The sequence below is a fragment of the Dipodomys spectabilis genome, unplaced genomic scaffold (assembly GCF_019054845.1).
Source record: "Dipodomys spectabilis isolate Male_0828 unplaced genomic scaffold, ASM1905484v1 ptg000108l, whole genome shotgun sequence".
Taxonomy (NCBI): domain Eukaryota; kingdom Metazoa; phylum Chordata; class Mammalia; order Rodentia; family Heteromyidae; genus Dipodomys; species Dipodomys spectabilis.
The window spans coordinates 11,333,269-11,346,530 of NW_024870785.1; the positions used below are offsets into that span (position 1 = coordinate 11,333,269).

Here is a 13,262-nt window from a genome sequence, read left to right on the forward strand (position 1 = left end):
GACAAAAAAAAAAAAAAAAAAAAGATAGCAACTTACTAGAAAACTGGTGAGAACAGGAACAACTTTATTTAAATTTGTTTCCTCCAACCAGTTCCTGGTTGGTAACTGTCAAAGGCAGTGTCCTTTGTTAAAGATAATGAGCAAGCAGTAGGATTTAATACTAAAGTAATGCTTTTAATTAATGTTTTATTAGATGACTATGGCCATTATCCTCAACTTCAGGCAGTCAAGAATAGAGTATTTCCTAGAACCAGATTAAACTGATTTTAGTTAGTCCAATTCACACACAATTAGAATTATTGTCAACTGAGCGTAGCTATTATGATCAAGCAAGTATTTACTGCTGTATTATTCCAAAATCTGCTTAGAAGAAAAACTTGCTAATCTGGTTTAAATTCTACAACTTAGATTACCAACACAAAAAGGGATTGATGGGGCTGGGAAGGTGGCTCAGTGGTAGGGTGCTTCCCTTGCATACATGAGGCCCTGGGTTCGATTCCTCAGCACCACATACACAGAAAAAGCTGGAAGTGGTACTGTGGTCAAGTGGTAGAGTGCTAGCCTTGAGCTGAACAGCTGACAGACAGTGCCAAGGCCCAGAGTTCAAGCCCCATGACTGACAAAAAAAAAAAAATCTAGAAGAATCAAAATAAATTTCACTTGAAATCCTTTGAAAACAAGACCACCTGTCTTAACTGCTGCCCAGCTTAGTAGTTGTCACAAATAGCAGCACTTGAATGAATGAAAGCTCATCCTGTTTGGTTTCCTTACTTTCAGCTTACTTCTAGGCTAAGCAAATAAAAAGGCTGCTATTATCTTTCCAAATAATTGTTTATTATTCTCCTGGATTTCATACTTTAATAGCTGCTTTTCTATTTTACCAATATAATTGCACAAAGAAATATTTGTCTTAAAATAATGGAAGTGCTTTAGACAATCACTCAAAATCTATAGCACAAGAGCTGAACATCTAAATTAATCAAAGATCAAAAAGGGAGAGAGTACTTCCTGAATTTTATGTTCAAATGGATCACTGACATTTTGGGGACTCAACTGTCTTTAAAGGGATTATAGATCCAACACATCACAACACTCAAAACATTAAAGCTCAAAAAAGAAAATTAAGCCGGCCGCTGGTGGCTCATGCCTATCATCCTAGCTACTAAGGAGGCTGAGATTTGAGGATTGTGGTTTAAAGCCAGCCCCGGAAGGAAAATCCGTGAAACACTTATCTCCAATAAACCACCAGAAAACCGGAAGTGGTGTTGTAGCTCAACTGCTAGAACACTAGCCTTGAACTGAAGATCTGAGGGACAGTGCCCAGGCCCAGAGTTCAAGCCCCAAGATCAACAAAAAAAGAAAGGAAGGAAGGAAGGAAGGAAGGAAGGAAGGAAGGAAGGAAGGAAGGAAGGAAGGAAGGAAGGAAGGAAGGAAGGAAGGAAGGAAGGAAGGAAGGAAGGAAGGAAGGAAGGAAGGGGGGCTGGGAAGGTGGCTCAGTGGTAGAGTGCTTGCCTTGCAAGTGTGAGGCCCAGGCAGGAAAGTCTGACACACTTATTTTCAATTAGCCAGAAAAAAGCCAGAAGTGGAGTTGTAGCTCTAATGACAGTGAGCAATTAAGTGAAGGAACAGAGCCCAGAGCCTGAGTTCAAGCCCCAGTACTGACAGACAAAAAAACAAACAAACAAACAGAAAACAGAAAACCACAAAGCAAAAAAATACAAACAGGGGCTGAGAGGGTGGCTCAGTGGTAGAGCGCTTGCCTTGCATGCATGAGGCCCTGGGTTCAATTCCTCAGCACCACATAAGCAAAAAGAAAAAAGCCGGAAGTGGCGCTGTGGCTCAAGTGGTAGAGCGCTAGCCTTGAGCTGAAAAGCTGAAGGACAGCGCCCAGGCCAGAGTTCAGGCCCCCTGACCAGATCAAAAAAGAAAAAAAAAAAGAAAGGAAGGAAGAAAGGAAGGAAAGAGAGAAAGAAAGAAAGAAAGAAAGAAAGAAAGGAAGAAAGAAAGAAAGGAAGGAAGGAAGGAAGGAAGGAAGGAAGGAAGGAAGGAAGGAAGGAAGGAAGGAAGGAAGGAAGGAAGGAAGAAAGAAAGAGAAAGAGAGACAGAAGAAAACTAAATTCTAAGTAAGTTGAAAGGCTGGCTAGCAGGTCTGGGGCTGGGACTGGGACTACATGGTAGAGAATGCAGTTGGCTAGCTAGCACACAGGAGGTCCTAGTTCAATCCATAAAGGAAATCAGGGTCCATCAAAGTGCTATGGGAATAATTAGGTGGAACCGAATCCTGGACATCAGAGAAAAGTTCCAGAAGACACAATATTTAAAAATGTGAGGGCTCGGAAGGTGGCTCAGTGGTAGAGTTCTTGCCTTGCATGCATGAGGCCCTGGGTTCAATTCCTCAGCACCACATAAGCAGAAAAAACAAGCCGGAAGTAGTGCTGTGGCTCAAGTGGTAAAGCGCTAGCCTTGAGCTGAAGAGCTGAGGGACAGCGCCCAGGCCCACGACCAACCCTCCCCCCCCCCCAAAAAAAATGTGAGAAATATAACTATTCATTATTCTTCTGGAAATTTACTGGCATCTTTTGTTTTGCCTGCATTAAGTTTAGGCTGCCAGAACTATGCTTTTAGTCATGCATCACAGATGTCCAGGCACAGATTTTATTCATTGGTTCTTACCTGCACTGACCCTATTTAATTTCATTTCTCACTGCTCAGTGTAAAGTATCAGGTGTAATTCATCATGGTATCAGGGCCTGAAACTTCCCAAGCAGAAAATACTGTCCTTTTCACTTTTAGTCTTTTTGTGGGAACATTCCTGATTGCATGGCATTATCCCTACACACCCCCAGGCAGAGGGAACTCTGGGACCAGGAGATAAAAAATATTGTCACAGAGAAAAGCAGTCCTGTCTCCCCAAGCCACAAGTTCTAGATTTAGCAGTATGCTCAAAGGAATACTCTGTGTTAAAAAAGCAACAATCTGCTATTCTAGTGCTGTTTAGATTTGCTCCCAGGTTTATTAGTCCAGATAACTGGCATATAACTTTCCAAAATTATCCTTAAGCTTAACCTAATTTAGTGGTCCATTTTTACTTTGTGGGAATATGGTTATAACATAGGCTGGCCCCACCCCCCAAAATACACTTTGTCCTTTCAACCTCCTTCCCTCGCCCACATGCCCGAATCTTACTTGAGTATTTTCAACGTTCATACTTTCCACTGAGTGTTTGTATGTGTGAAACCTAAAACTCCTGGAAAAATAAAAAGATGATGGAAGTCAAATATGTTTTTAATTAAGAGTTTAGAAACTTAAGTGCACACAGTAAGATCAGTTCAGCTTGAGTCTCTTAAACAAAGATGGAAATAGGTGGGTCTGTCATTTCTAGAGCAGAATGATTTCTGGAAGGGATTCCAGATGTTAGCCTCTGGCCAAAGGAAATGTCTTTTAGGTCTCTTCTAAGCTGAGTCTACAACTGAGCACTGCATTCCAGGCTGGTGTTTTTATGTCAGGTTGTCAGATGCCTACCCAAAATACAGAAGTCAGTACGGGAATTCTGGATAGTCATCAGGACAATCTAGTCTGCAAGAGTACTAATTTATGGAATGCATACAGGCTCATTTTTACCATTGCCTTTGAAGCTAAAAAACAGCACCTATGTTCACAACGTATGCATGATGCTTTGCTTGCAAATATATGTTAATGCTTTGCCCAGTCTGTTTTAATACTCAAGTCTTTAAAATTAATGCCTTTAGCCTCTTAAGATCAAATTATTTTAACAAAATTTCTTGACCTAAATTTAAGTCATAAAATATATGACTCATGCCTGTAATCCTAGCTACTAAAAAGGCTGAGATCTGAGGATCGAGGTTCAAAGCCAGCTGGGGCAGGCAGGAAAGTCCTTAAGACTCTTATCTCCAATAAACCACCAGAAAACCAGAAGTGGCGCTGTGGTAAGTGGTAGAGCACTAGCCTTGAGCTGAAGAGCTGAGGGACAGGGCCCAGGCCCAGAGTTCAAGACCTATGACTGACAAAAAAAAAGTCTGCGGGGGAGGGAGGGCTGGGAAGTTGGCATGCATGAGGCCCTAGGTTCTATTCCTCAGCACCATATAAGCAGAAAAAAGCTGGAAGTGGCGTTGTGGCTTAAGTGGTAGAGCTCTTGCCTTGAGCTGAAGAGCTAAGGGATAGTGCCCAGGCCCAGAGTTCAAGCCCCACGGCGGAGCCAAAAAAAAAGTCTCTCAGGGACTTTTCTGCTTGGGCTGGCTTCAAACCACAATTCTCAGATCTCAGCCTCCTGAGTAGCTAGGATTACAGGTGTGAACTACTAACACCCAGCTAGTTTTTTTTTTTTTGCTGGTCATGGGGCCTGAACTCTGGGCCTGGGCACTGTCCCTCAGCTCTTCAGCTCAAGGCTAGTGCTCTACCACTTGAGCCACAGCGCTACCTCCAGCTTTTTCTGCTTATGTGGTGCTGAGGAATTGAACCCAGGGCCTCATGCATGCAAGGCAAGCACTCTACCACTGAGCCACCTTCCCAGCCCACCCAGCTAGTTTTTATACTCTAAAACAATCATATTCATGATCTGTGATGATATTTAATTTCTGGCTGCCAGATAACTGGTTATTCCTTGTCAATAAAACGGGTGGCCATTAAGGGTTAATCTTAGCTCAATCCTAACTGAGGAACTCAAAAGAAAACTCAGGAACAAAACCCAGAGAATTGAAAGCATGCCTGATTACTCCATACCTACACAACAAAATACAGACAAAATATTCAAATTTTGAGCCTCAACAAAATAACTTCAAAATATTAAGAAAAAATAGTAGCTTATTTATTTATTTAAAGACAAGATCTCACAATGTAGCTCAGGCTGGGATTAAACTCATGCTCCTACTGCCTCAGCTCCCAAGTACTGCAATTAAAGGCATGTACCACCATGCCTGACTCAAATGTTAATGCTGCATATTTAGCAGTGCAAGTCAAACAATAGGGACACATATAACTGACATGGTTTCCCTCTCATGAAGCGAATTATAAGAAGATTATAGAAAAACCAGAGGCCTAACTATATGAGGAGGAAGCATCATTTTTTAAATATCTCATTTTGATTATTTCTTATAATGTCTAATTTTACTTTCACTGTGCTTATCATTAATAAGCTTTCTCATTTATTTCCTTTGATGTTCAGAAATCTTTAGAGGAGTAAAGTTGAGGAGCCTAGTGAGGAAAGAACAAAACAATAATAATTTTCCAAATTCTCAATTAATAGTCTTCATGCTGCCACTTTTATAACAAGGTTTCATGACAAGAGATTATATAATAAGATCCAATTAATATCACAAACAGCTATATTTTTAACTCAAGCCTTTGATTTTTAGATAGTGACATCTAAAGATCCTTGTGAAAGTAATAAAGTTTATGTCACAGCAATACTGATATGTGACAAGGCTTGACAATAGCATTGTGGACTGGTAGGCACCTGCAGTCCCAGCCTAATTGTGGGGGCTGAGGTGGAAGGGTCACTTGAGTCCAGCAACATAATGAGACATCTGTCCCAAAGGAAAAATCAGGGGTTTATGTGACTATAATAGTGGGGTGGGGGACAAAAAAATTGCCCCTCAATTAAAACCAGGCATCCCCTGCCCAGCTGACTATGAAAAGTAAATCTTTCTTAGATCCAAGCTATGGGTAAGTAATAGAACTCCCACATGGAAAAGTTAGAGAGCCCTCTTGTCAAATGGCATTTAAGGTGTACATTTAAACACTTGAGGAAATAAACATTTGTGATAATACCTGCAATGTAGATATAGACCTAGAAAAAAAGAAAAACTGAGATTATTGCATCTTCCCATACTGAAGTTTAAAATAATAATAGAATTTAGAAACTGAGGCTGGGGTTATGGCTCAATGATAAAGTGCTTGCCTAGCATGTACAAGGTCCTAAGTTCAACTTCCAACAAAACACACACACACACACACACACACACACACACACACACACACACACACAGAGAACAGAATTTAAAAACTGTAAATGAAAAGGAGTATTTAGATCATACCCTATTAATTTTATTTAATTAAATTTATTTATTTATTTTTTTTTTGTTGGTCGTGGGGCTGAACTTTGGGCCTGGGCACTGTATCTCAGCTCTTCAGATCAAGGTGAGTGCTCTACCACTTGAGCCACAGCGCCACTTCTGGTTTTTTCTGCTTATGTGGTACTGAGGAATCATGGGTGCAAGGCAAGCACTCTACCACTGAGCCACCTTCCCAGTCCCCTATTAATTTTAAAGTAAAACCATTTTGCATATCAGTTATAATTTATCACTGTATCTGGTAAATACTAGCACTTTTATTTGTTTTATCAAGCCACCAAAAAGAAAAAGAAAGACAAAAGAAATCATTGTGTTTGAGAGCCAAAGTATTTCTCCACAAGCACAAAAATATAAAGCCAGTTTACAGGTCTAACACAGTAAAAGACAATGAAAATTCTACTGTCAAATAAAGGGTTGTAATATGCCAGCAAAGCTATCATAATTGGCCAGTTTATACACTTCAATTACCCTGAGATTGTTATGCTGAACAGGAATTTTCAGACGCTCCATTATACAAAACATCTTTAGACACTGAGCCCAGGAATAAAGTCTGGGTTTCTGCCAAGAATATTCCTTCTGGATACAATGACATAGCCTTTGTGTGACACAACAGCACACTCAACTTTCTTGCCAGTTTCATGTGCCTCCATCTTTTGCAGACTATGAATGAAAACAGTCTGCTCTTGGAGGGTCTATTGATTCTTCTGAATAAACCAAAGGGAAAAGGGTAGCAAGCTAATTGAAGAAAAACTTTTTTTGTTTTTGTTTTTTTGTTTTTGGGTCCGGTCGTGGGCCTGAACTCTGGGCCTGGGTGCTGTCCCTCAGCTCTTCAGCTCAAGGCTAGCGCTCTACCACTTCAGCCACAGTGCCACTTCTGGCTTTTTTTTCTTTTTGCTTATGTGGTGCTGGGGAACTGAATCCAGGGCCTCATGCATGCAAGGCAAGCACTCTACCACTGAGCCACCTTCTCAGCCCCAAACTTTGTTTTTTGTGATCCTATAATTAGAAAATAAAATTAGTAACTATGAACTTAAAAATAAAAATGACTAGACTGACCTCATATGGTTAAGTGCTTTTTGAGTCAAGGTCTTCCTATGTAGCCCAGGCTGGCCTCCAACTACAGCCATGTGCTATCACACCCAGCCTGGAGTCATATCTAACATACTTAGGTCCTCTCTGTATAGTCCTTCCTCCCTTTCCCACCTTCCACTCAAGTTCCCACACCTTACAAAGCACAGCTCCCCTTCTAGCAATGAAGACTTCAACAATGTAACTTGATCTTGCTATAATTTTTATTATGCCTTCTCTCAAATTTTTAGAAAAGAAATGTCAATCTTTTATGTAAAGTTCAGCAATATACAGGTCTGCATGAAACAACACTAAAGGCTATTTTATAAATTTGCACTGATGACTTTGTCTTTTCTATTTTTTTTCCTTGAGAAAGGATCATGCTAAGTAGCTCAAGCTAGCCTTGAATTCAACTATGCTTACCTCTCAGCTTCCCAAGTGTTAGGATTACAGGTGTGGGCACCACACCTGCCAAGTTTTTCTTTAACACAAGTACTGTATATATTGTTGAAAACAGACAGTATAGGGCACAAAACATGGATTTGAGTTGTTTAAAAAGAAATCCCTTATCAAAAATGCTAACACTGAGTGCTAAGAATTTCTAACAACATAACAAAACCAATCCTGTTCCAAAACAAAACATTGGTACCAGTAACTAGTAAAACTCTAGTAGCAACTTTAAATTTATACTTTCCTACTTGACCTAAGACAGAGTGAATTTAAAAAAATTAAAACAAACTTAAACAACCAGTAACTAAAAGAAAAACTGGGCGTTAGTGAAAAATGATGGACAATATGCTAATTAGCCTGCTTGGCTTCAATTAGTTTAAAAGAGTCATTATTGAAATTCATTATATAAACTCTAATTGCATAAAATTTGAGAAAATACAAGAAAAAAAAGAAAGACCCAATCTTGTTTCTTTAACTTTTATATAATCTGTTAGGCAAACCAGTTTTTTCCAGATCTCACACGACTATACTGCAACCCATATTCTGCTGAAGTATTCAATTAGTATGGTTTAAATAAAATTGTAATGTATTTGTAGTATTAACTAAGTCAGATATGGAATTATTTTATTTAGAAGACTGACTTTGATTTTAAAAAACTACCTTAACCATTTGCAGTAAATTGTCTTCAAAATGCTTTGCTGTCTAGCTTTGCTGTCTAGTTTTCTAGATGGACATTTATCAGGCATTATACTGAATTTGGTGTTAAATTACATTACTGTCTTTTATCTAAATAACTGAGAAATTGCACAATCTCAAGTAGCATCTTCTCTTTACGTCAAAAATACACTCAACTACAATGTACCAATCAATCTGTCAAATTCAGAAATAATTAATTCAATTAAAAATATATACCTTATTTTAAGAGCATTCTTAGCAGCTTTGATTTTAAAAACATCTCTGCCCCTATATACAGCTAATACTTCTGGCAAACTCAGTGGCTTCCCGGTATTTTCATTCCTATCACATTTTCCCCCCTATTAAAGCCAACACATTGTATTTGATTTCTTTTCTTCCTACTCATTGTTCAGATTAGCATTTTAATAATCTTTTAGGCAATGCTGTTCAAAGGAAACAAGGCCAGATGAAGCCAAACACGGCTCCCCTACACCCAATGTTTTTTTTCTTTCCTCCACAGTGAGATCATATTCTTAAGACCAGTTTACTTAAAAAAAAAAAAATCATCCATGCGAAGCAGGCACCACCCTGGGTAAACAGCCACTAGAAAACTGGAAGCTTCAAAATAAAGCCGTTAAAAGCACTTCATTACACACCTTCTCTGCGAAGCCCTTTGTTCCCACTGAAAACCATACTGGAATCCTGGTGTAAAAGAAGTTGCCTGCCGCTGTCAGTAACCACACTGTCAGGCACTGAGGGATCCAGATGTCGGCAGGGGTGGGAGCAGAACGCGGGGCGTCGGGTCCCAGTCCCCCTCCCCGGGCTGGCGGTGGCTTTCACAAAGGCAGCAGAGTAGGGAGCACATAGCAACAGCACTCTCCGCTGATTGGACCGAGGGGCTCGGCCCCTGCGCGCCGGTCCACTCCGGCTTCCTGCCTACTTGGCAGCGCTGTCCTGCTTTCTTTGCTCCTCTGCCCAACTCAGCTGTGTGCAGGCAACTTGAAAGAACAGGAGGCTGACAATGACAACGTGGCCCTGCTGTAGCCCCGAAAATGCCAATTCGTTTTTTCTTTTTTCAGAAGATGGCAATGCCTGGGATATTTTATTTCTCTCAGTGTTTCACCTAACACTGAGGACAAAGAAGGGAGAGTGAAGGGAATCAGTTTATTCACATTTCAAGTCAATGGGGTTCTTCCTTTCAAGGAAAACTCCCTCCCCACCCCTAAAAAGGTGGAAACACAAACACTGAGAACAATCAGAATAAACCTATAGCTGTGGATAAAAACCAAAAAAAAAAAAAAATCACAATTTCCTAAAAAGCACAACCAAAGAAACATTTAAAATGGGATAGGGCCTGAGCTACTCCCTCTTCAAGGTGAGACAGGGTAAACAGACTCAAAAAAGAAAAATAATCTGTTACTCCGTAAGCCCTCCCAGAACAAGACAACTAGGTACGCCTTGAAATGTCTCAACTATATGAACATGACATTAAGCCTAAATTCATTTACTTTTCTTTATCTGAAAATCACCTGGGGATATAAAGGCATATATATTTTTTTCAGGTTTCAAGTACTGACTTCAGCGTTCCAGTACAGGATCTCCACAATCACTAACAACAGAAATCCCTCCTCAGTTCAGAAAGTTGTTAGAAGAGTCTACACAGGTAGAGGGGGATGAATGGGCACAAAGAATTAGAAATATCTCTCATTTCAGAAGTATTCCCTGTGAACACTACCCTCCATGGAGATAGTGGGTTTTAAACTTTGAAATGATGGGGCCTTTTATTTGCAGTCTTCCAACAGAATGCACTGTGAGCAGTAGAGCCATGACTTCTGTACAGGACAGGGCTGTGGGAGCAGGCCAAGGCTGCAGCAGACATACGCTGTTTATTACTGAGATCTTTGTTTATCTGGAGTGTCCAGGACGGGGGAGGGGCGACATGATGGAAATTCTGGCTACTGGAGCACCCCACGAGGACCATGAGACTATTTTTAAACGACCAGCCACAAACAGCATTACAGTTTCATAACAACCCCAGAATCTACAAGATTACTACCTCTCAAGAAGCTTCTAGAATCCCTGGGCTCCTGCAGTACACAAGTAAATACAACCTGAAAGAGTTCAATCTCATTATTACTTCAGGAATCTGACCACTGCAACTGAAGCTGTGGCTCAAGTGGTTGAGCACCAGCCTAGAGCGGAAAAAGCCAAGTGAGAGCAGGAGACTCTTCAGTTCAAACTTCAGTGCTGACGTGTGTATGTGCACACACGCACGCACACACACACACACACACACACACACACACACACAGAGTCGGATCTCTGACTCCACAATTAGCCAAAGTTTCTAGAATTCCTGGGCTTCTACTTGAACACAAATAAATACAACCTGGAAGAGTTCAATCTCATTATTACTTGAAAAATCTGATCACTGACTCCACAATCAGCCAAAGGGAAAACCCCTAAACCCCTTTGAGAAAGCACAAAATGGAGGGGTGTTTCTGCCTGTAAGCTAGATGGGTACTCAAAGAATAGCATCTAAGGAACAGCAAAGTTTTTGGTGTCAAGCCAAACAGTTCAAAACATGAAGCTGCCATTTTTAATAGTGGGACCACATATAAAATTTCTAAACCACCATGAGCTCCAGTTTCTTCATTTGTAAAACCTTCCCCAATTCAAGATTCATCTCAGGTTGGGAAGGTGGCTCAGTGGTAGAGCACTTGCCTTGCATGCATGAGGCCCTGGGTTCGATTCCTCAGCACCACATAAGCAGAAAAAATCTGGAAGTGGTGCTGTGGCTCACATGGTAGAGTGCTAGCCTTGAGCTGAAGAGCTGAGGGACAGCGCCCAGGCCCAGAGTTCAGGCCCCACAACCAAAAAAAAGATTCATTTCATGCTCCTTATGCATTTTCCTTAGTCCTTGTCTTTAAGAACACTGAATATTTACATGACTGGCTCTACCAGTCTTATCACCTTGTAAGAGTTTTTAAAGCAGCAGTACCCAGTTTACCTAATTACTTACCTAGTACTATTTATATCCTATACATTATTTAATTTGGTTTCACAAATATAGGAGAGAAGAGAGGTAAGTAATTATTTTTACTGCTCAAATAAGGAAAACAACCAACTCTAAGCTTTATTTTATTTTATTTTATTTTTTTGGTCTAGCCATGGGCCTGAACTCTGGGCCTGGGCACTGTCCCTCAGCTCTTCAGCTCAAGGCTAGCACTCTACCACGTGAGCCACAGCACCACTTCTGGCTTTTTTTTCTGCTTATGTGGTGCTGAGGAATTGAACCCAGGGCCTCATGCATGCAAGGCAAGCGGCTCTACCACTGAGCCACCTTCCCAGCCCAGTTTATTTACTAAATGGTGAGTTTAAGGCCAGACTTCTCCATACAGTGAGACACTGTCTCAAACATCATCATCATCATCATCATCATCCAGTTGTTTTGATTTTCATCATCCAGTAGTTTTGATTTTAGTTATAATCCTTAAACTTTTTTTATGGGGGGGGGGGCAGTACTAGGGTTTGAACTCAGAGCTTAGTGCTTGCTAGGCTGGCATTCTAGCTCTTGAAGCCATGCTTGCCCCTGCCTGTTTGTTTTGCTTTTGTGCTGGACTAGCACTTGATCTCAGGGTATCAGATTTCTGCTCAGCTTTTTGTTGCCCATGTCTGGTGCTCTGCCACTTGAGCCACATTTCTAGTTTGTCATTTTGCTGATTAACTAGGTGTGAGTCTCTTAAACTTTTTGTCCATGCTGGTTTTGAACATTGATCCTCAAGTCTCAGTCTCCTGAATAGGTGGGATTACAAGTATGAGCCCATTGATGCTGAGTTTTTCTTAAATTTTTAAATTAAAGGCTGATATCAGCCAAGCACTGGTGGCTTACACAGGAACTACACAGGAGGCTGCAATCTGAAGATCACAGTTTGAAGTCAGGTCAGGCAGGAAAGTCATGAGAGACTTATCTTCAAATAACTACCCATAAGCTGAAAATAGGGCTGTGGCTCAGGTGGTAGAATGCTAGCCTAGAGTACAAAAGCTCATGGACAGTGCCCAGGACTGATGTACCCACACACATGCACACACAGACACACACACAAGAAAAAAACCAACTACTTCACAACTTAATCCAGAGACACTAAAGAAAACAGAAAGGGAAACTTAACCAGAAAGTAAAAGTCAGTTCTAGTCTTGCTTCTGGTCCTGGGTCTTACTAGTTACTTTGAAGATAAGAGTCTGGCGATCTTTTCTGTCTGGCCCTGGAACCGTGATCTTAGTCTCTTGAGTTACTAGGATTGCAAGAGGGAGCCACCAGCAGCTAACTTTCAAAAAGCATTGCATTCATAACCTAACTTAAGGAATTATAACCCCTTCATACAATGACTTAATAAGAACAATTTTTTTTTCAGTTGGTCGTGGAGCTTGAACTTGGGGCTTGGGCACTGTCCCTGAGCTCTTCAGCTCAAGGCCAGTGCTCTATCACTTTGAGCCACAGTGCCACTTCCAGTTTTCTGATAGACTTTCCTGTCTGTGCTGGCTTTGAATGGTGATCCTCAGCCTCCTGAGTAGCTATGATTACAGGCATGAGCCACCGGCAACTGGCAAGAACAATTTTAAAATGAAAAAAAAAAATTAAGACAGAACAGGAATACACTAAGCCATAAATTACACTAATTTCTACCACATGCAGATTCTAACCATCATATTTCTGAGATGATTACTCAGTGATGTTTTTATCTGGACAAGGTACAAATAAGCCAAGCAGCCGAAGAACAGGCCCTAAAATACTGTGTTTTGAAGAGCTAAAACACATTCTTAATACCAAAATATTAAAAAGCACCTATGAGACCTAATTAGTGTTCCCATCTCTGAAAAGATTTTGGGTTATGATGACCTAAATTAGTTCAAGGAGTAGTGCCTTCAGAGCCTGTTTACAAAGCTAAGATCCTGGAGAGAAGAAAATGTTCTAGCCTG

General features: G+C 40.7%; 1 protein-coding gene across 4 annotated transcripts in view; it reads right to left on the bottom strand.

Annotated features, from left to right (window-relative positions):
• Fam214a (family with sequence similarity 214 member A) overlaps nucleotides 1-13,262 on the bottom strand; it is a 72,422-nt gene that overhangs the window by 32,158 nt on the left and 27,002 nt on the right. The window contains exon 1 of one of the 4 annotated variants that reach the window (XM_042687449.1): nucleotides 8,939-9,105. The exons of the other annotated variants lie outside the window; for them this stretch is intronic. Within the exon in view, the coding sequence (XP_042543383.1) occupies nucleotides 8,939-8,975 (37 nt within the window). The 5' untranslated portion in view covers nucleotides 8,976-9,105. Of the gene's footprint in view, nucleotides 1-8,938; nucleotides 9,106-13,262 lie in introns of those variants that run through there. 4 annotated transcript variants of the gene reach the window in all.